Source organism: Rhinolophus hipposideros, assembly GCF_964194185.1.
Source record: "Rhinolophus hipposideros genome assembly, chromosome: 12".
Classification (NCBI taxonomy): Eukaryota; Metazoa; Chordata; class Mammalia; order Chiroptera; family Rhinolophidae; genus Rhinolophus; species Rhinolophus hipposideros.
Window position 1 is genome coordinate 61,439,267 of NC_138058.1, and position 24,335 is coordinate 61,463,601.

At 35.2% G+C, this 24,335-nt stretch overlaps 1 protein-coding gene across 7 annotated transcripts in view; it reads right to left on the reverse strand.

Moving 5' to 3' along the window:
* NCOA1 (nuclear receptor coactivator 1) overlaps positions 1-24,335 on the reverse strand; it is a 199,994-nt gene that overhangs the window by 38,325 nt on the left and 137,334 nt on the right. For all 7 annotated transcript variants that reach the window (XM_081068634.1, XM_081068631.1, XM_081068635.1 and 4 more), the window contains 4 exons: positions 20,490-20,630; positions 12,898-13,045; positions 10,264-11,584; positions 7,365-7,545 (listed from right to left, as the gene is read on the reverse strand). In XM_081068634.1, coding sequence (XP_080924760.1) covers positions 7,365-7,545; positions 10,264-11,584; positions 12,898-13,045; positions 20,490-20,630 — 1,791 coding nt within the window. The remainder of the gene's footprint in view (positions 1-7,364; positions 7,546-10,263; positions 11,585-12,897; positions 13,046-20,489; positions 20,631-24,335) is intronic.

A 24,335-nucleotide genomic window follows, 5' to 3' on the forward strand; every position in this document is an offset into this window, starting at 1 on the left:
ACAGGCACAGTAATTTTTAAAAGGAAGCATTTGAAGTCATGGTATCAACTAGTCCCTTTATTGGAGGGAGGCAGTTGAAGGGGGTGGGGTAGAAAACAAACCTTTAGGGCGCCCTGATAAAGCTATTTAAGTTTGTTTTTTTAAATCATCTCTGCAAAGGGCTCAACATCACATATTCTCCATTTAAAGCTCAGTGAAGAAGAACATATTTTCGTTAGCCACACTAAACCCGGCAAAAAAACTTATTAAAAAATGTCTGCATGCAAAATAGACAGCAGTGTCTAACCATGGTAGTGGCTTTTGCACATTTTACTCCTCCAACAGTTAATTCCATATCCAGTGATTCTGATGTTCACAGTTAATTTTCTTCAGCTGTTGGTAAGGAGGTTTCTAGTTCAGTTTTCACATTTGGCAGTAACTATGCACAACAGTTGGGGTTTTATATTTTTAAAAATATGATGTAGATAAAGTATTAATTTCTCTAATGTACAGAAAAAACTCCTACAGATCAAGAGATAAAAACCAAATAACCTGATAAATGGTCAAAAAATATGAACAAATCAAATAAAAATAACTGAAAAGTGATCAACTTAATTCACAAGAAAAGAAATACAGATTAAAACTACACTGGGATATTAAAAAAAAAAAGCATCAGATTGGCAAAGATGAGAAAGGGCATAATTCAACATATTGGCAAGGAGGTGTGGAAAGAACATTATCAGAGTGCAAACTGGTATAACATCTAAGAAGGGCTATTTGGCAGAATCTATCTACCCTTCGACCTACCAACTCTACTCAGAACTTGTATTTCAGATATACTCTTATATGTAGTAAGTTATCTCTACATAACATTATTCATTACAGCTTTGGAATGGCGAACGATGTCTACTAATAGGAACCACACACTAAATATAACCTTGAAAGCAGAGACATTAAAATAGATTTTTTAGAGTACTAAAAATGTTTTATGTAAAACATTATTTTTAGAGTTATGCAGTATTTTTAATGTCCTTCAAATTAATAAGATTTTAAAAATAATCATCTCAGACTGCATATGTTCACAGAACATAAAAACAACCACCTCAGGAGGTCATTCACTTCCTCCAGTGATGTTGTCAATGTTCAAATATTTTTGAAATTCTGGAACTGTCTTAACTAGTGTATGAGTCCTTCAAAAACAATGTATCTCCTTATAGTTACATCTAGTTTTTATTTTGATTTGAAAAAGTATTCTTCTTTTTGGATCAATAAATTTGGCTCCAAGTAACATCAGACAATATCAAAAGTCAATCCCGCCATTGAAAGGATAGGGGTTTGATGAGAGGGAAAAGGACACAGACATTTGGACAGCACTGCTGAAGAGGCACGCTGTACGTATTTTGATTAACAACACCTCCTAAGCTGTCTACACTGAGAAAGCGGTACGCCTCTTGACGGGCTGCTCCTGTGGCACATCTTTCTAACAAAATTATTTAAATCACTCGGTCACACTGCATCTGTGTGCATGTGTGTGCATATAAACAGCATGCTTGGCGACCAGGCAGACTGAAATTTAAATCCTAGTTCTGCATACACTATTTGTATAACTTTGGGCATGTTTTCGTCTATGTATGATTGTGTGTGTGTGTGTGTTTTCATTCTCTGGACCTTAGTTTTCTCATGTGTAAATGGACCCAAGAAAATCTTCTGGTTCGATGTGGCAGATTTACCACCTGTGCATTTTTCTCTCTCTCTAGAAACATGACTCAAAGAACAAAAGAAATAAAACAGGAAAAATCAATCTATAGCTGAAGGAAAGGCAAAAGAAGTATCATGGCAGCTGACTAGAACAATGAAGAATTGCGGAAAGATAAAACAGATGGAAACAAACTGATGGTGAAACCTCAACTAAACTAAAAAACTTGTCATAGGACAAAGAAGATTTTCCAAAAGGGAGTTTTCCCAGAACAGCAGAACCACTCCAAGCTCAGTGGTCACTGGAACGGTAAAGCATCAGGCCATGGCAGTTGCAGGGATAATTAAAGGACAACGGAACAGCTGCCACCAGGCCCCTGCTCTGAGTGCAGCTGACTCTGGCATCTGCCCATGGGATTAAAGTGGTAAGTACAGGACTCAAAGTAGGAGTTCTGCTCAGGGAATCTCCCAAAATGGGTGCGAGGGCTGCCACGAGGGATTTGCCCATCCCCAACCCCCACTCACAACAACTTTTTATAGAAACAGATCCTCTATAATCAGAACCTATATTCACTGCCAGAGCAAAAGGGCTTCTCACTTTAGCTAAAGAAATACTTAGCTACCTATGTTTTCCATTCTACATCTTTTTCAGTATACAGTTAACCCTTGAATAATGCAGGGGTTAGGGTACCAATCCCCACACCCCTCCACTATCGAAAATCCGCATATAACTTTTGACTCCTCAAAAATGTAACTACTAAGAGCCTACTGGAAGCCTTAACGATAACATGAAGCAGTTGACTGACACATACTTTATGCGCTATATGTATTATTTATTGTACCCTTACAATAAAGTAAGCTAGAGAAAAAGAAAATGTAATTAAGAAAAACCTTAAGGAAGACAAAATACGTTTACAGTATTTATTGAAAAAAATCCAAGCAAGTGAAACTCTTGTTGCTCAAGTGCCAACTGCAGATGGACAGACAACTCAAATTCACCCAACATTCTAGAGAAGCCAACAGCAATAAAGAGAGATAGCAAATGTAACAAAGATAGTACTTGCAAAGGAAATAGGACTAGTACAGAAAATGGATGAACCTTACAAGATAATACATATCATACAAAGTATAATAAATTTATCATTACAGATTAAAAAGTCTATATCCATAAAAATATACTTCTATGAAAAAGAAAAATAATTTCTAGAAATTGAAAACATGATAGCGTCAATGAGAAGAACGCAGCAGACGGACTGAAGAGCAGAATGGACATGGCTGAAGATTCAGTTTTGATCTAGAAAATTTGGCCCACACGTTCTCTCAGAAAATAGTGCAAAAGGGAGTGGAAAAGAAAAGCATGGGAGATAAAAGGGCCCTGGCAGATAGACCCAGAAGTTCTCACTGGTGTATCTCAGGTTAAAATATGATGATAATTAAACTGTCCTATGCAAGACATTTGCACTTGACACAGTTCAGTTTAAGACTGAAGACTAAAGTAAAGAAAGATGCTTAAGTTTCCTGGGTGGGCACAAGGTTAAGACATGGAATGGGGCACTCCATAATGGACTCTGGTTCTAGTAAAAGGTGCTGGTCAACAACATAGAAGCTAGAAGGTGCAGAGAATCAGAGGCTATTCCTTCTCTTCCCTTTTACATGCTATCACATTTTTGTCCCTATCTTCTTTTTTGTTTTTCTTCTCCAATCCTTTATTCTTTTTTTCTTTCTCCTGCCCCACTTGTTTCCTTAGCCTCATGCCTCCTGAATTCTTTCTTATCTATGTGGAAACATTGTAGACTGGCATCTGCCTCTGTCACCCTCACTCCCATACCTCAGTATCTTTCCCTCTATGTTTTGGGCCTTCGCCATCCAACTTCAGCACAAGGCTTAACAGATTCCGGCCTATTTACATACTTTTATATAAGAAGCTGTGTTTAGAGGAAATCTCAAGAGAGAAAAAAAGCTATCTGCCTCAAGACAGACTGCGAAGGAAAATCACTCCACTTTCATAGGCTTGTAGAACACTTTCTATTTTTATTAATTTTTATCTAATTAACACATATACATAATTTTAAAAGTCAAAATCAAAAGGTTCATTATGAATAAAAGCAGTTTCCTGCCTCTCCTGATCCTTTGGTTACTCAGCTTTCAACAGAGGCATCCATTCTCATCTTGTGCAGCTGTTTTCTTTGGCATTTGCCTATTTATTTCTAAATATGCATATGCTGCTACTTCTTGCTATCTCAATTTTAGATTAGTGACTCTCCATCATGATAGATGAGGTCTTAGTTCTCTCACACCTACCTCTCTTATTACTTTCTGTGTCCCCAATTTTCTAATTGAGATCTTAGCTTTTCATAAAATTGAAAGTTAGTATTTAGATTCTCATGACTATGCAAAATATTACTCACTGCTAAGTCACACTGTGCACTATAAATCTCCTTTCTTTACTAAGCTTACTTTTTTTCTGGAGTTAACAATTACTATTTTCACTTGCCTGCTTTTCTAGGGGTTTTTCAGATACTTCCACATTTTTGATATAAACTTATCAATCAGTAATATTTCCTATAAACTCAAAGAGAGCAATTCTATTTCTTCCTGGGAGGCCTCCTTCCCCGAGGATTCAGGCCTCTATTCCAATCTGCATTGGTTGTTCCCTAATCTTGCAGATCAGCTATCATTCCTGGACTTCCTTTCAGGTCCTCTGTCTCCTCTGGACCTTGTATTTTTCTCTTTTTTTGTTTTGTTCCCTATTTGCTAAAGTATATCCCCTAGGACCTTCACTAGAAAAGGTGAGTACAACATCAAATATTTGAGCCCTTTCATACCTGAACATGTCTTTATTCTACCTTCACAACTAGTAGTGGATATTTGGATGCCTAGTTATAGATTATAAATCATTCTAACCTCAGATATTTCTAAAGTAAATTTTATTAATGTATAACTTACATACTACAATACACATCCATTTTAAGTGTACAATTCAATAAATTTTGACAAAGGTATAATAAACCCATAACCTTCCACCTCAATCATGAAAATGGAATATTTCTATCACCTCTAAAAGTTCCCTCAAGAGCTCCTTGGCTGTCAATCGCCCTACCTTACCCTACCACTGGCAACCAGTGATCTTGTAGAGCTAGACTTTTTTCACTCAGCATGTTTTTTTTAAAAATTCATGCCATTTACCAGCAGCGCCTTCCCTTTCATTGCTGAGCAGTATTTCATTTTATAAATACACTACTCCCTTGTTGATGGACATCTTGCATTAGTGTGGTACATTTGTTAGAACTGATAAGCTAAAGCCAATATTCATACATTTTTATTAACTGAAGCCCATAGTTTACATCATGGTTAACTCTTTGTGTTGTAGTTTATAGATTTTGACAAATGTCTAATAATATGTAACCTCCATTAAAGTATCATACAGAACAATTTCACTGACCTAAAAATCCCTCGTGCTCCACCTTTCATCCCTCCCTCTGGCAAACACTGATCTTTTAACTGTTTGGTTTTTTTTTAAAAACGGTTTTGCCTTTTCCAGGATGTCATATAGTTGGAATCATAAAGTATGTAAAGAATTGGCTTCATTCACTCAGCAATATGCATTTAAGGTTTCTCAGTGTCTTTTCATGGCTTGACAGCGTCTAAGTTTTGGCAATTATGATTCACACCGTATTCAGTTCATATCTTCTCTCTGAAAGCTTTTGGAATCTTTATCTCTGATGTTCCAGAATTACATGATAATAAGGTTTGGTACAGGTCTTGTTTTGGTGTGTGTTGGGTGCTTGTTGAACCATTTCAATCTGAAGAATTGTGTCCTTCAGTTCTAGAAAATTCTCCTTTATTATTTGCTTGCAAGTATCTTCTCTTCCATTGTTTCCCCCTTCTCATTTTTCGGTTTCTGGAATTCTCAGCAATCATTATTGGCCCTCCTAGATCAATCTTAACTTTTTCTTCCCTACTTTTTATTAATATTTATCTTTTGGTCATTTTCTTCCTTCTTGGAACTTTCCTCAGCTTTATCTTCGAACATTTCTCTTGAAATTTTAAATTTTTGTATATCTAATTTCCAAAAGTTCTACCTTGTCCTTTGTCCCTTTTTTTCTTCCCATAATATTCATGGATGAAATATCTTTTCAGAACTTTTAATAGCTTTTTTTTCTCCATGCACTCACTATATAATTCCACTGCATACTCTTTTTCTGTTTGTTTCTTTTGCTGTCTTTCAAGTTGTACACTTCCCTTGATCTCTGTGATCTCTGTGTCTGTTTAGTCAGTGTTTTAAAACACTGCCTGGGAGGACTGCGTGTGAAACTGGTATCTTCTGGATTTCCTTCCTCACTGGATGATGAGATGGCAGGATGACCTTTCTTTAGGGACCTACCCTCACATACCCCATGTAGGATGGGGAAGAGGACCAGGATCAAACCAATCGATATGTAGACTTGTGCTTTATCACCTGTCAGCCCTGCACCTTATCGTTTCCCCAACTGTGCCTGGTATCCCAGAGTGTGGCAACTCTCAGTTTCAACTAGAAGAGACTTTCAAAATCATCTCATCTAATTCTCATTTTGCAGATAAAGAGAATAGGGCTCAGAAAATTCATTTACTTGAAATAATACTGTTAATAAAATGGAGAATGTGAGACTTGAACCTAGGCTTCTGCTCTTATCTATTAGTTGAGAAACTGCTTCCAAAAATGTCAGGGATGACTCAAGATTCTTCTTTACAGCTGCCTGAAAATCCTGGTAAACTTTCAGGAATTATGTCATGACAGTTAAAATCTGCAGTCAGACTGAAATAAATGAGTCCCACATCTGATTCCATCAGAAGAGGGACAAGATTTAGGTCAGGAATTCCAGCAAATTTTGAAGGTGAGCTGGTTAGTTTCTTTTAGTTTCAAAGTCACACAATGGAATTATCACCACTGTGTTTTTTTTTCCAACTTCAAAATTTGATAGGTGAAAAAAAATTGAGAGTCCTTTTTTCATGAATTTGAAGTACCATACTATGAAAGTCTCTCTTAATTAGAAGAATGCTAACATGGCTAGCTACAGCAGCGGTGAATCATTTCAACACAGTTGTCTTCTAAAGAGTACTTTATGGAAAACTCATTCTGTAGAGTAGCACGTTATTACTTGAGAAAAGGAATTCCATAATCAAGAAAGTTGGTAAACGCTGAGCTAAAGAAATCTAAACTGGTTTCTTTAACACAGGACTTCTTAAAACCTTTCACATGCACTGTGGAACTTTAAAGAGTAATGATGTAGGTGCCATGTAGCATTTGCACGTGTATTTTAGCACAAAATCCTTCTTTTTTTGGCAACTCTTACGACTAGTGTTCAAGGACAACACTTTGGAAAACATAATCTGACCCAGTATAATATTTCAGAAAGTTCTGCTGTGGAACGTTTTGGGAAAGAACACAAAATTGCTCTCCTTAACATCAACTATTCACCTTAACTAATTAAACACAAAAATGTAGATATTATGCTATAATTTAAAATACACAAGTTGAATGAAGTTTATATGTCTAAAGATAACTGTATATTATTTATAATGGCACTAATGAAAAGATATTTCACTCTCAACCAACAAAATTTCTGTGCAATGATGATGAGAGAGAGACAAAGCACTAATCAGCATTATCATTAAAAGCTTAAAATGAGGTTTTTGTCCTCAACACATACTATTCAGCCTGGAAGTGGGTCTGGCAGTGGTGGACTGGAGTGTAGGTGGCAGGATCTCCGATTTGATGGTTACACTGGTAACTGTACCATCCATCCTCTCTGTCTCACATAAGCCTGACAACGGGGCTGCCTTCTCCAGCGTTGGTAGTAACTGATCAAACTGGTCAAGGTCAGCTGTAAACTAAGAATGGAAACCAAAGTTAGAGGAAGTATATTCTATACATTCACCTGAAACAATGTAGAAAAAAGGTTGTTCCTTTAAAATCCATGAATTAAGTGTAACTATGAAAGAACGAATAATTAGAAACTACATGACCTAACTATTCCAGTGGAAAAAATTTTGGATGCTTATGATAGTAATATACTGAAGGACACCAGGTAATATACACACATTTATCTAATATGTCTCGGTATAAAATGCATACATTGGAGAAAGACTGGACTGGAAAGAAGTGCCAAGAACACTATGTGTTAATGATAGTATCAACGGTGAATTTTTTTCTGTCATATTTTTCAAAATTTTGTAAAATGACTTACTTTATGTGATGACAAATTTACATTGATATCTTTTTTTCTATAATTTAAAAAAGTTTGGGAAACTTTTTAAGAAGTAGCTTTTTCCAATTCACAGGGAGTGCCTACATGTGTCTGCGGTTACGCGCAGGAGAAAACTGGTCTTTCTTTCACAGTATTATTCTAGTATGATTACTTTGAGTTAATTCATCAACATAAAATGTCTGCCTGTTTGTATTTTATTATTTAATTAAACTCAAATTAGTAATTCTAGATTATATAAATAGAATTATATATATATATATATATTCAAAATGTCTGGCTTCTTTTACTTAACATCACATTTCTGAAGTTCAGAAATCTTGTCACGTGTAGCAGTAGTATATTTGTTTTCATTGCTGAATAGTACCCTATTGTATGACTATGTCACAACATATTTATAAATTCTACTGTGATGGATTTGGGGGTGTTTCCAGTTTGTGGCTAATATAAAAAAAGCTACTATGAACATTTTTGAACATATTATGTTGTTACATATGGTCCAAATGTACTAACTATAAAGGAAAAAATTGACAAACTGGACTACATTAAAATGAAGGACTTGACTTCATCAAAAAGCACCGGTCAGAGAAGGAAAAGGCAAGCCACGGGACAGAAAAGATACCTGCAAATACGTAATCAATAAAAGACTCATGTAAAATGCACAAGAATTCTTACAAGTCACTAAGAAAAAGATAACATATTGGGAAAATGGGCAAGGCACTTGAACAGGCTATTCAGAAAAGGAGATACACAAATGACCAACAAACACTTAACAGGGAAATGCAAATTAAAACTAAGAGATGCTGTACAGACACAGAATGGCTAAAATTTACAAGATTGACAATACCAAGTATTAGTAGGAATGTGGAACAATTAGAAGGAATTCTCACACACTGGGAAAGCTGGCATATCTACTAAAGATGAACAGACACATATCTTAAGATCCTGCAATTCCACTCGTGGGTATAAACTCAGCAAAAATGTGTGTACATGGGTACCAAAACAGATGTACCAGGACTGTACACAATGGTTTTATTTTATAAACCCGTTACTTTTAAAGTTAATTTTATAGAGTGGAAATTTCAATATAGTCATTATTTAAGGTTGTTTTCCAGCTTAAAAACACCTTAATTTAGTTGTACCAAGAAACATGACAGACAGCCTTACCTTCAAAGAGCACACACATAAAGAAATAACCAAAATAGTATTATTACAAATAGTAAACAAAAGCAATCCAGAGTGCTCTGAGAGCACAAAAGAAGCAAATGTCAACTACGGCTACTGGGGAAGGTTTTACAGACCTGATGTCTGAATTGGTTTGTGAAGATGAGTGGAAGTTCAGCAGACATGGAAAGGAAAGCAAAGCGAAAGATGCTTAGAAGAGACATGGTTTATCCCATGAATGGCAAGGATTTCCACGTGCCTAGAGTACAGTATGCCAGAGGGAAGGGAGAGATTTCTGCCAGACGAGGGCAGGAAGTAAAGCTGGTTGAAGAAACTGAAGGACCTATGTATGCTAATTTTGAATCTTCACAATGGAGAGCCTTATTGATAAACTGCTTTGTAAATACATTTTCCGCTATTTCATGGATGTTTACACTTTGTTTAAATAATCTGTAAGCTCCTAGAGGGGAGACACCATATTTTCTGTGTTTTTCTTTTAAATTCCTTCAGAGTCCACAGCAATTATTCAATAAATGAAGCTCCTTGTTAATTTTCACCCCACCCTCTACCCAGCCTAAGCATAAAGGTTGTTAATCCATAACAATTTATGCAAAGATTTATTTACATTTACTTTTCAGGGCATGGTATATACCCATACTACCAGAATACTCATGTCCCTATTCTGATGGGGGTTGAGTGTGGTTAGAATCAAATGAGGAGAAAAACAGCTTTGGAAAATGTTTCAAAATAAATTAAATAGCAAAGCTAAACAGTCTAGGCAGCTTCATCCACCTTCTCACATTTCTCTCCCACGGTGTTTATATCAGAGGTTCCAAACTTAGCACTGATATCATAGTGTTCTGGGGGAACGTCTTTAAAATACAGATTTCTGGGTTCTATTCTCAGACACTTGGATTCAATAGGTGGGGTTGGCAGGAGGGAGCAGCAGAGTTATTTTTTAAAAATCGCCAAAGATGTGAACTGTGATTTGGTAGAAAGAATGTCTACTGCATTAATATTGTAGCCCTCAAAAGTTGTTTGTGATTTTTCAACCCCTGATACTAACCAATGGATAGAGCAAAACAGCCGGAATCCAAATCTGGTCTACGGTTGGAGTAAAATAAATGAAAAGGAAAAAATAACCAGGAATGTTCATCCTGTGAAGTGAGGAGTTACCCACCTGGGTCTGGGACTCCAGTTTAATTTCCTCAGGGGCAGGTTTGGTCATTGGGGTTGGGTTTGTGTTACAAGGTTCCATCTGTTCTTTCTTTTCCACTTTCACCTTTACATCATCTAGGCTCAAGTTTGGGGTTGATCTTAAATCTTTCTCATCTTTATCTAAAAGGTAGCGTAGGAGCTGATGGTCTTTTGATTCTTTTTTCTTTGAAGCATCCAGTTCTAGTTTTATGCTGGAGTTCCCTTGGACCTGGCCAGTCACTGACACAGAAGTAGCTGCACTGTCCTTCTTATCGGGCTCCACAGACAAAGTGGTGATATCCGAGGGGCTCCCCTCCTGTAGGAGCCGGTGTAGAATTTTGTGCCGTTCTGTCAGTGAGCTATGAGAAGAGGGGCACGAACCGCCTGAAGAGTTAGCAGAGGCGGAGTTGGACGTGCCTGTGCAAGACAGCACCTCTTTGCAACTGGTGTCTATCTCAGCATGCCGTAACTGCTGCTCTGCAGTGGTTGTCAAAAGCTGCACTAGCTTGTGACTCGTTTGAGAGTATTTACTGTCTCCATCCGAGAGTCTGTCATTGTTGTGCAGAAGCCCAGAATCCAGAGGTTTGCCATCACTGGAGCTGTTGTCAGAGTGAATCATTTCATTTAAAATGGATGCAATCTCTTTGTTATCTTTGGACTCAGCTTTTGCTGGTTGTATATTTAATCTGCCAGGTGAATTCTGTGAGCTCATCTGTCTGAGGACTGGAGAACCGGCCGAGAAGCCAACGGAGTTGTTGGGTCCTTCATTCATACTCTGTAAAGATGTCACTGGGATGTTTGAATAAGACCGGTTACTATTGTTACAGGCAGTATTTGTCATGCCGACAGGGGAGCTTAATGCTGGAATATTAGGAGGAAATGAATTGCTTGGCATCCTGGGCCTTGTTGCCAATCCAGAACTAACTTGTCTCCTTGGAGACATGAACTGTGCGAGGGATATTCCTGCACCTTCCATAGGAGAATTACTGAGGTTTAAGGAGGGATTAGTGCTCTGGGAACTGGCCTGTCCCTGGCTTAAGGCAACGCTGGCTACAATCTGATTTCCAGGTGAGCATCCAAAACTCCCTTGGCTGTTGCTAGAATTACTATGACTGCTGCTATGAAGGTCTGAGCTCTGCTGGCGGCTTACTCTGGTGGATACCATGTTGCCGTTGGATGGTGGCAAAGTGGATGAACGAGCCACACCGTGAGCTGGAGAGATACTAGGATTGACGGAGGGGTTTACTCGGGGAATTGACATTCCAGAATTAGTGTCATCTTGAGGTGAAAGACCACTGTGTTCCCTACGGGAGAAAAGACAGTATTATTCAAACATCTTTATTGGTTTCCATTAAAACATTTTTATGATGCATATTATAAAACAAGACCAGTCACCTCATGAATATTTCAGGCTATCAAGGGCTTCTGTATCACTTTACATTAAGGCAAAACAGTGGACTGTTAGTACTACTGTGAATTATTAGCACCACTTAATAGGAAATAGTGCTTATGGTCCTGTAATTTTGATAATGGTTTCAGTTACATGGGAAAGAAATCTTTCTTGGCCTTGGAAAAAAATCTAATATATGTGCTTTTAAACTTTTCAAATTTGAATACAAATAATTAATATTACAGTAATACTTTTGGTTGAAAGAGAAACTTCTCACATCTCTGTTTACAAAGCACTTATTCATGACTCCCTTGTTACAGCTTTTAAGTATTTCAAATCCAAAGAGGAAGACTGGGTAAGAAAAATACTGTGTCGTTAATGTAAAAATTAAAAAGGGTGATATGCAGACATAGCAGATGTTTTGAAAGGGAAATCACAATATGAGAAAAAGAACTGTGCTAATTCCACTCACAAGCATAGCACATAAATTTAAACTAAAATTAGAAAAAAGCAGAATACTGAATTCAGATTTTCATCGTGTTCTTTAGTCAAATCCATAATTATGACAACAGATTTGTGACTGGTATTACCATGTTCCAATAAGCAAATACATCAGATGAGGAAAAGATGAAGGGAGGAGAAATGTCTTTGTTTTTGTTTAATGCTAAATTTTAAATAGTCGTAAAGGTAGGGTTTTAAATAATTCATAGGATAAAAGAATGGTTCCATGAATTTACCATATATACCAGTGTAAAACATATTTAGAAAGGAGAACAAGTTAGGGGAAATGACATTCCAAAATCTCAAGTTGATAGTTTAATGATTTGTAGCCTGAGAAACTGTCAACTTGAACTCAGGAGCCATCGAGTTTTCCCTAACGAAAATAAAACATTTAAAAATAAAAATAACAATATTAACAAACTCTGAAATCTTTCATAAGACCATAAGTTCATATATGGAAAGTTAGACATTTTTAGCCACCTTTTTGGTTTTACCCCTAACACACATATTTTCAGCCTCACTTTTCCTGTCTCCCCTTTTGAACAACAAAGCTAAGCGACAAACTATAAAAACCAGTATGAATACACTGATTATATACTCATCACACTAGTTTAATGCCTAATGTAGAATTTCTCTTTTCTAGCCATCAAGATTATAAAAAATTTTCTCCAAGAAGAGATATGTGAACTGACTTATTTCTTATGAAGCTCTGCAAAATAGTAGTACCTGTCGATGATATGAATTCCCATGATGAAAGGTTGCATGTCTGGACTTTGAGGGTAGCAAAGTTTACACTTGGTGTGGGCGCTAAGCATTGTCCCATCATTCAATATGAATCTATAGGATGGGCTGGAGGCAGTGCCACGAGTCATCACTGTTTCAAACAAAAGAGAAACCTAGTTAACATTCTGACACTTGTACTTTGGGCAAAGGAGAGTTACCAAGCCTTACTTCTACCTAGAATCTCATTTTAAAGGCCCTTCCAACTATTGCCTGCTCAGACTCAAAAAACAGGTCAAAGCAGATATCTGAGGGGGAAAATGATTCTGGTTGAAATATACCACCTGATGACAAGTTTTAATTTAGTTCTACTTGAATGGGTGCCTCCTCATATAAGTTATGATTATGAAGAAACCCCAAACCAGAAAAAAGATCAACCTTAATCTTCCCTATAATGGGGAGGCTCTTAAAATTTATTAAATGTCCATTAAAAATACCAATGAAGTAACCTTCTTCCTTCTCACTTTCAGTATTATGTCTAACAAGATTTTTTTTCTTCTGCTGGCTGAGTTTTAAATAACAGCTTTATTGAGATATAATTCACATACCATAAAATGCACCCTCCAAGTTTTGATTAGTGTACAGAGTTTTTAAACTAAAATTCAAATTTAACTTTTCACTCAGGAATGTGATCACTAAGGTTCTGTTTAACAAATTATTATATTCATATGCATGCATTATTTTTTGATGTTTGAATTTAATTTAGTAAAGCAAATTAAGATAAATCCAATGATTACTAATACAAGGAACAAAAACTAGGTTAATGCAGTCAAATCACTACATAAACAGCATAATTGACTTTTGTCTTAACGTTTTAGTAACAGCAGACAAAATTATAATTATATTGGTATTTATTAAATAAGGGCTATACCAGACTACTAAGAAAATATCATTGATATTTTAATAGAATTCTAAGAAAGATTTAATAGGTAGATTCAGCTATACCAAAGTTAAAAATCATATCCACTAAAACACAAGAATTACTACCACAAATAAATATTATAATTTAGCCTGTAATAAATATTAATCTTATTTTTCAAAGACATTTCAGAAAGGGCTTCAATTACATTTTAAAGACATGTCAAAAAGACTTAAAATGACCGATTAATAAATAATTTTTGAAGGTACATATTACTTTTAAGTAAAAAGAAGACATGCTCTATTTTATTGTCTTGGGTATACCATATAAATTGAAGGGGGTATAATATGTTGTAAATCTACAACACACATAAATTTGCCTAAGTACCAAAACCAAGATATAAACTTAATTGAAAGGGTTAAGATTTATGTCCAACCAACTGAATTCCTTACCCATCTGGCAATTTCAGCCGAATCACTGGTGCATTTACCAATATAGCACATGAAGAAGTTTAGTATCTAATGAAATAATAAATGATGAAGAGTCTTTTATGGAAACTGGTAATTTTTGTGTAAGGGTATAAGTAAACATATGCTAGAGCAAAACCCTAAAATATATATGTGTGTGTGTGTGTGTGTGTGTGTGTGTGTGTGTGTGTATATATATATATATAGTACCTGTCGGGGAATTGTATATATATATATATACAATTCCCAACTGTTAATATCTTTTTAACAACACATTTTGGAAAATACAACTATTACAACAAAAATGTGGCATTTTAAGGTAAATTATTAACTTGGGATAATGATAACGCTACAAATATATACAGGGTCAGATAAGACACAATATATTTCATGTTCTTTTCCTTATGTCATTTGGTCTATTTCCTTATCATTGTTCATTGCTCTTTAGGAACTCCTCATTTTGCTGCAAAACACTCACTGGCTCTTCACCACTGAGCTGCACTGTCCAATATGGTTGCCGTCAGCCACATGCAGCTATTCATATTTAAAGTTAAATAAAATTTAAACATCAGCCCTTCAGTCATACTACCCACATTTCAAGTGCTCAACAGCAGCATGTGGCTAGTGGCTGCCATACTGAACAGCACAGCTCTATATAATCTGACTTCAACTTGCATTTCCAATCTTATTTCTCATTGCTTCCTAAAAATTTATTCTCCAGATCTTTGAATAGGAGGTAGATAATTTTTTACACACTTCTTTTTTGGCTAGAATCAACATAAGGGCTAGTACTGTGGCCCATTCTTGTTTTTTACTCTCTATTGAATCATGAACGATGTTTTGCATATAAAATCATAAAGTACTTGTTGGTTGATCCTCAACTGAAATCTCATCTAAATAGGTTAATACTATTTAGATGAGTATTGATCCACTACCACTTTTTTTAAAGGACAGATTTTAAATCTTAGCTATGTTCTCAAATGCTTATATCTCAATTTATGTTTTTGTTCTTGTAAGAATCTAGACTTATTTTCGTAATGGAAATCAATGGAGACAAATTTCTTGATTTATTGACAAGCCCTATAAAGTGAAAAGGAACCAGAAACTCAGGCTAGCATGGGAACATTAAGGCACTTAATGTGGCTTATAGAAACATCAATAGTCCTTTGGTAATTATGCAGCCTTAACTGGTAGGACCGTATCTAAACTAGTAAGAATTCCAAAATTGGAGAACCCCAATTAATACAGGAAATGATTTAAATTTTGAAGTTAGCTTATTTATTTTGGATGATAATGTGTGGAATACGACTTAGTACATCATAATTCCATCATTCTTTGAAATGAAAAAGGCAATATTAAATACAGTACACTTTAATTAATTCAAACCTAATTAAGACTATCCAGTTAACTAAAATTCTTCTCCTGCTTAATTGTTCAGATGGACAGGTCAACAGGAAGGCAGCATGGATCGATGCAAAGAAGATGATCCTAGGAGTCAGATTCAGGCTTGAGATCTGACTTTGTCATTTTCAAGTTTAGGATTTAATAATGCAAATTAATCTTCGCCCTTCATCACTAAAATGAAGCCAATAATGTGAGAAAATAGCAAGCATGGAGCCTAGAACGTAGCAGGTACTGAAGGAGTATTTCCTGAATAAACACCAAAGAAAAAGCAAACAACAAACAAGCAGGTTCCAAAGCATGTATGTGCTGAATGATACACACATTCAGCTGATCCCTAGACACCATTTACACCAAGAGCTTCAAAACTATGTATCAATAATATTTTGAATTAAGATAAGAGTAAGGGAGCCACAATTCTTTACAAAGCGGGTTGGATAAACATTTGCTCTCCACACCAAATTTTCCCATAAGTAGGTGTCAATGTTTAGTCCTGGACAAAATTACTTGGACTCTCATTTTGATCACAGGTCCTGGCCTTGTTTTCTGATCTCACGTTGCCAGGCATGTAGCTAGTATTTTGATTCCTGACTCCTATGTCCATTTCTAAAATTTTTAGAACACTTAGTGGGGAGGGATGTTATTGATGTGTATTACTGATACCCCACAAACTTTTCAAAGAACCTTTAATGGCAACTGTTCTTGTTTTTGTTTTACCCAAGAATAGGCCTCAACAGAGCTATGAAGCAAAGGAAACTGTTTTCTTTGGTTATAGCCGCTCTAAGTAGAGATATTTGGTTTTTTTTTACTCCACCCAATTTGGTGCTGAGATAACCTCAGCAAGTATGCCTTAGTGATGTTAACTAAACAGGCAGGTATAAAATGTGTGGCAGGGTACCATAGGTCAGTGATGATAGAGATATCTTTTTCTTTTTGGAATTTCCCTAGATATGCAGAAAGAATGCCATTTAAAAAACTATAGTTAAGATAAAGGAAAAAAATTACCCCTAAATGCCCTAAGATGATTTTTAATCATCACTGAGTAAACTCTATTCAGTATATCAAAATTTATAAAAAAAGGAAAATAAGCTCATATTTTAAATATTCTCAAAAAAATTGACATAAGAAGATTTTCAGTTAAGTTTGTTATATGGACCATAGAATTAACCACATTATACAACTCTCAAATAACATTCTGGTTAATCATTTATATGGGGATTTATGTTTTATAGCAATGCTTCCAAACTTCTTGATACTATGAACTGCTTCCAACTGTCTTGTGATATTTTTTTAATGAAAATAACTTTGTGATTATAAAGATAATAGAGAAATAAACAAAGAATAAGACATTTGTAATCCCATTACTTTGTGAACCTTCTAGAATTAGATAAATAGACATATAAGAGTGAGATCATACTCTATACGCTATGTTTTCTTAGCCTATTTTTTAACATAATAATTTATCATGGACATCTTTCAAAGACAAGAAATGATCCATTGCATCACTGACAGTCGGTAAAGAGAACTTTCATGAAACTCTTCTAGGCTGTCTAGCCGAACACTTCCCATGACTACTTTCCCTAAGTGCTGATAGATGTACTACAAGAAGTATTCCGAGGAAAAATAAATCTGGATAACAAAGTCAAACAAGTACCTTTATTGTAGAACCTCCCAGAAATTTAAATACCTTAAATACATCTTATGAATCTCCAAACGTAGGAGACTGAAACATTTCCCAAACTTAATTCAGCAGGAAACATCACTTCCTAGTTTTAGCTATTAATATGTTGTGGAACTTAGATTTATAGTTTCCAAACTTCTCTGTAAGTAAACACCCCAGAATATAGACTCTAATTAATTTGTGTGGGTGGAGTCCAGAAATCTGGTTTAACAACTGTCCCAGATGAACTTTGGGACGTATTTAATCTAGACTTTTCTTTAAAGGAATGGTTTCAAATTGAACAGAAAGTGGGAACCTTTCCCAAACAATGTACACCTGCATGGACCTTTTCCTACTTTAAGAAGTTCCTCAGGTAATCCTGATACCCATTTCCCCTCAGTCTCAATGCTATAATCTAGTTTATGCTAAATGCTTCCATGTATTCTTTGGCTAAAATATGTTTTCAAATTTGATTCTGGAAAATAAAATGGTAAACTCCCTTGAAAAGTAGTCCATGAGCTTTCACTGTCAAAAGCAGCTAAGAAACTAAATAAGAACTAACTTAAATTTTTAATCCATAGATTGGGATTACCAGCCACTGCCGTCAAAGAGTAAATTAACGGGCAGGAAAAAAGAAGACAGATGAAGGATAAATTTTTCTTACCTAAACATTAGTGACTATAGAGTTTTACAAACTTTTAAAAAATTTTATACAAAATCAAGGATACAGTGACATAACTTGTTTCACTCTTTTCACACGGTCCCTAAGTGAAGAGGCAGCAAGAAAACTGCAAATGCAAATTTACATCTCTCTCCATTCTTGACTGACCAGTGGTTCTCAAACTTGATGTACAAGCATACCTCATTTTAATGTGCTTTGCTTTATAGCGCTTTACAGAAAGTGCCTCACAGATGTTGGGTTTAGGCTTTTCTTTCTTTCTTTTCTTTTTTCTTTTCTCTCTCTTTTTTTTTTTTTTTACAAATTGTAGGCAGGACCCTCTACCAACAAAAAGATTAGGACTTGCTTTATTGTGATAGTTGCTTTAATGTGGTGGGTTGGAATCAAACTCACAGTATCTCTGAGGTACGTACTTAAGCATTACCTTTGGAGCTGGTTAACATATCAGTCCCTCAGCTGAGATTTTAATTCAGCAGGTCAGTATCTTTTACAGGGGAATTCCACGTGTTTCATGGATCACATTTTTCTTACCAGGTTAGATACTGCTGAATATAAAATATCAGAAAAAGATGTACTCAATCCCTGAATGCTGTTTGGTAAGTTGTCCAGAATCTTCAAAACACCAGAATCAAAGTCATATGAACTCTGGACAACTTAATTCAGAGAAAAATACAAGTTATTTCTATTGAGAAAATTTTTTTCTAAAAAAAGTGGAAGAAAGGATATTAGAAATGACTAATGGGGAAGAAGTGTTGAATTATGTTTCTTTATCTTTTATTCTAAATTGTTTCACATCATATGTTAATGATAGATTAGTTACTTATTATACTTTAATCAACCTATTTTATAAATAATTCTAATGGTTTCAGAACACCTAACTTTAATCTGTGGTTCAATCACATCTATAGGGAGCCTAGTCATTTGGACAATGAGACAATAACCTAGACCTGGCTTGCCTTGGTAGAAATGTATATAAATTATAGGCAAATAAAATTAAAAGTCTTTTAAGGAAAGTCTTAGAAGGCCCAACTTATCAAAGTTAAGGCAAAAATCAGAGAGTATCATATACTTCAGCATTTGAGGCAGTGAATGGAGACAGTGCCCCGAGTCTCAAATCTATACAAAAGTCAAGTTTTTCAAGTGCCACTCTAGGGAGAGGAAGCCACAAAGTATGCAACCAGAGGATGGCATTAGCTGCTTATTGTAATGGTTCCCAAGTGTTGGCTGCACTTTAGGATTGCCTGGGAACTTTTAAAAAATATAGCTTCTTGGTCCTATTCACTGAAATACTATCTTTGGGGATACTGTCAGTCTAGTAAGAAGCTCACTGGCCATCCGTTTAGTCTGTAGGTAGCTGTCCCAGAAGTGACCAGACTATTGAGATTCACACAGATGGCTTCCTGAAGAAAAAAAAAGCTGTTTCTTCCGTATCATTAGGTAGCAGTTGACCTAAAATGTAATGAATGGAAAATCTGTACACTTAGAAAACCCGATATTATGGGGATGTTTTAACATTAAAAAGGATGATGAAATAATGAAAAATATTTTTAAATTGTTTTTTCGGGAACAGCCATACAAAGTGTCTCTTTCCAAAGAAACTATTTACTTAAGAGATTGGAGAACAAATTACATTGCAAGAGGAGTATTAGGCTACCAGAATTACATGGCAATATTTTTAAAGTGCATCAAAATCCCTTTGCTCTGAATCTATGAACTTTCTGGCCTTTATTCTAAGATAATTGTCCCCGCCTTTCCTATACTACTGTTAAGTTCATGTACTTGTTTTATACTCCCATAGACTTACTATGATGCAGCAGCTATTTAATTATTAGTTAATAATTTCATATGACGTATTTTTAACTTGAAACTTCAACCTGTGTCAGGAGATGAAGGTACTGTAACAGACAAGAAGTAAACATGCATGATATAGATCTTTGTGTTATCTAGAAGTACGCTGACATGACTGTTCTGCTGGGAATGATCTTCAAAAGTCATCACTTCCTCTTTGAAGCCATCCCTGATTCTTCAAGTCAGAACTAATTTTTTTCTTCTTTTGGTTATACCTCTATTATAGTCCATGTCCCACTGATCTGAAGGCCTGTCATATATTCTGCTAATATATTCTGAGTTCCTTGAGAGCAAAACTCTGCTTCTTAGTCACTGCAGTATCCTTGGCATCTTACATATATAGTGTTCTATGTATGTGAGGAACTTGACACGTCTGCTGAATGAATGAATAAATGAATGAGTGAGTGACCATCGCATGATATCCTGTTCTTTAAAATGTGCATCCCCAAATTCAGGATCCACTCATGAATTACTTTGCTTACCCATTTCTTCCTTCCCTAAAACTGATCACTGCAAAAATTGTAATTTGGAGAAAATACTTATTAAGCCATAAGTTCCATATAAATTATTCAATACTAATAAAGAGCAAGGTTAGTGAAAATAATTGACAGAGAAAAACTTTACCTTCTTGAAATAGTTGTCTGGCATAAGATGGCTCTCTGCCCTGAGGTTGGAAAAAAGCATAAATGCACTTCCTCACTAAATCTTCCCAGCCAGTTCTGCCAGCAGCTCTCAGGGAACTAGTATCAATAGAGATGATTTTACCTATACAAAGAATGAAAATTTACATTTATGATAGCCTCTTGATATAAATCAACCTTATTTCAAAACTAACAACTTCATCTCAAATATTCTGCCCCTCAAATGCTTGATGGGGAAAAAAAACATTAAAAAGCACTATTAATGTTTATTATCTATGGTAACAAACTATATCAATGACATGATAATAAAAGTTGTTTTGGCCTTTGGAGTATATTATGTACTAGTATGTCCTGCTCGAAAATTCAATTCCAGTCAAGTATTACATACAGACCGGAAGCTGCTGAGACTAATGCCAGTCAAATTCCTCTGGGTGGCTCTTTGGATCCTCCTCTTTATACACTAATGACTGAATCACTCACTAGGGAAGGAGAAGCAGAAATGAATGTATTATTTTGGTTTAAATTAATTTCCAATAACTCAGAGAATATAAGAAAGTAAGCAAGTCTTTCCTTTTCTACCTCCTCTTGGGCTGCAGGCAATATTGCATTTAAGAGTAAACAAAGACTGAATGCCTTCACAAGTTAAATCAGAAAGAGATAACAAGTAAGAATATTAAGATTTGCTAAGTACTCTGCACACAGAATACATGCTTTATGAAATTTAGTGGTGGTTTGCTATTATCACATTTGAACACTTCCTAAATGACTATGGAAGAATTCAGGCAAATTGTTCCTTAGTTAATCAGGGGCCAATTAATCCAGTCTGTGATTATTCAGATGTTTTATTTTTTATATAATCTTATATTAATACACAATAATATGGGTAAGATATACACATATATAAATTAAGAATTAGATTAATAAAATGAAAACCTGCAAAGCCACCATCCAATTCAGAAACTTAAACCTTACCAATACCACTCCAGTAAGCGTGTACGCCTCACTTGTCACATTTCTCTGTCTTTACCTTCTCCTGTCAATGGACATCTAGATTGTTCCAGTTTTTTGCCATTAAATTAGTATTGCTATGAACAGCTCTCACATTTTCCATGGTACATGTGTGTGAGACTTTCTCTAGGGGACATATGCAGGAATAGAACTGTTGAGTTGTAGGCTATGTGAATGTTCAACTTTATAATATTAAACTGTTTTCTAGAAACTTACATGAGAGTTACTATTAATCCAACATCCTCTCCATCACTTGGTATTGTCAGGCTTCTTTTTTACAAGGTGAAAAATGGTAGGTGAAAAATAGTTATGGTCTAAATTTGTATTTCCTCAGTTACATGAGTATTTTTCATGTTTATTCACCACTCATGTTTCTTCTATGAATGCCTGATTGTCTTTTCCTCGTCTTCCCATTTCTTATACCATCAATTCAAATCTACTGAACTGTCTGTGCTTCCTCATTTTAACGAATCAGTTCTTTATATATTTTACTTGGTTTGTTTAGAATTAAGTATTTATTAGACCTCTTGAATCTGTGTACCCGAGTCAGTCTGAGCAGATTGTTGCCCAAGTGTTGGAATAAATGAAATTATTTAATTTATTATTAATAAAATAATAAACAAATAATAAAATAAAATTATTAAATTAGAAAGAAAATAAACTAACATTTCAATAGGGAATTCTGTTATTTAAGAATAGTTTGGGGAAAGCCTGATGAACTCTGTGACTGAAGCTATAGACAATTTTGGATTTTTTTAAGTTAAATTTATTGGGGTGATAACCCAATAAATTAATTTAGTAAAATTACATAGCTTTCAAGAGTACAATTCTACAAAATTTTGGATTTTTAAAGAATTTTAATTATTGTCTCTTACTGCATCAGAGATCAAGAGTTGGCTGTAGCAGAGAATCCACTGTTACATAATCTTCATTTGTAGTAGTACTACTCACAGGCAGTTACCAAGGGAGGAGCACGTGTGTGTGTGTGTGTGTCTGTTAATGTGTTCATGTCAGTATTGGCCCACAGGAGAGCAAGAGAGTTTACATTGTGGGACTAGAGGGGAGAACGTGATTAAATTATCAGCAATGGTAACATATGGCTGGGTAAGGCAATGACTATCTTCGAAGAGAACATGAATAGGTTGATTTCCTTTGCTTGCTAGAGGAAAGTTTAACCAACCAGCCAACCAACCACATAAACCACTGTTCAGTATTTCTGGGCAGAAGATTTTTTTCTTTTTTTAAAGGGATAGGAACCACCTCATATATGGTTAAAAATACTACTAAAATTTTAAGGAATTAAATATCTAATACTTACTGGAGCTAGTTTATTATTTTTATTTCAATCAGTTCTATGATACAATAAAATGTTAGTTTTACATTTAAGCACTATTTTACAATTCTCTGGCATCTTTCTAGTTTCTTTATGTCTTATATTTTCTTTGGTATCTTTTGTGTAATAAGTGTGGGTGTACAGTGATGCTCTTTTAAGAGTGTTTTGGTGGAAGACAATGCAATATAAACGAAGGATTCTCTATTAGGGCCTAAAGATGTCTGTTTTCAGCAATTAGCTGTATGGTTTTGGAAAAGTCACCATTCCCTTATTTGTAAAATGGGTAGGCTAGATTGTGTAATCTCTGAGGTTCCCTCTAGATTTATAATTATTTTATGATCCAGAGCTTAATTTAACAAATTTTTATAAATTTATTTTAAAATCAAGTATAGCTAAGATTTTAATGCTGAATCCTTGGTCAGAAACAAAACAACCAGTGATAATATCGTTTCTATGGGAAAATACAGTCTTTTTTAAAACAATCCGACTTAGGATTCAATTTCTAGAAATGCAATATGAGGAAAAGCTGAAAGTTTTGTTCCTAAATTATCCCCATAACTTTTAGACCGCTCTCATCTCCCACATTTATTCTGTGACCTAACCATTACCCCTTTACAACAGGCTTTTATTCTGCTATCTCATAAGCCCTTATTTGGTTTTATTGACACAAAAGACCAGTTATATTTTTCAGTGGATCCTATTTTTCCTCCATGCAGTAATATATATATATTTTTTTTTTAAAGAAATGGTTTATTTTTTTTAACATTTTTTAACATTTTTTTTGGCCTGTGTGTGTGTGTGTGTGTGTGTTGAGAGCCCACTGGCCCATGTGGGAATCGAGCCGGCAGCCTTCGGAGTTAGGAGCATGGAGCTCTAACTGCCTGAGCCACCGGGCCGGCCCATGCAGTAATATTTTTGGTTTTCAATAAGGGTTTATTACATTTTCCCAGTGCTGTTCACTGGTGGTAAATGGCAAGGAACACGTACATAGCAAATTCAAAAAGGGAATGAAGAAAGGTATGGTAACTGATAATCACCGCCCTCAAATGTGTATCACCAAGCTCCTAGACACTCTTTACTATATTCTATCAACTGTGCTAATTTATCCCCATACACTCTTTAGTAGGAGTAGGTGATAGTTTATCTTTAACAACACAAGAATAAAGCACACAGCATAGGAATATTAGATTTCTGAAACTAAAAAAATTAGTAAATATTGTAATAGATCTTATAAACAATGGTAAAGGTGAAAAAGTACATTAAAACTAAATATTCACAAAGAATTTACTAGAAATGACTCTTTAAATCTCAGTCTGCTAAAAAATAGATCTGTAGTATCTCTCTCTGTTTTTAAATTAGAAAGAGGAATGATACGTATGTAACTGATGTAAAAGTATAAAAACCTAATGTATCAGAGTGAAGATAAAATTAAGTAATACATGAAAAATACTTTAAAAAACTGTAAAGAACAATAAGAATTTGTCTTTA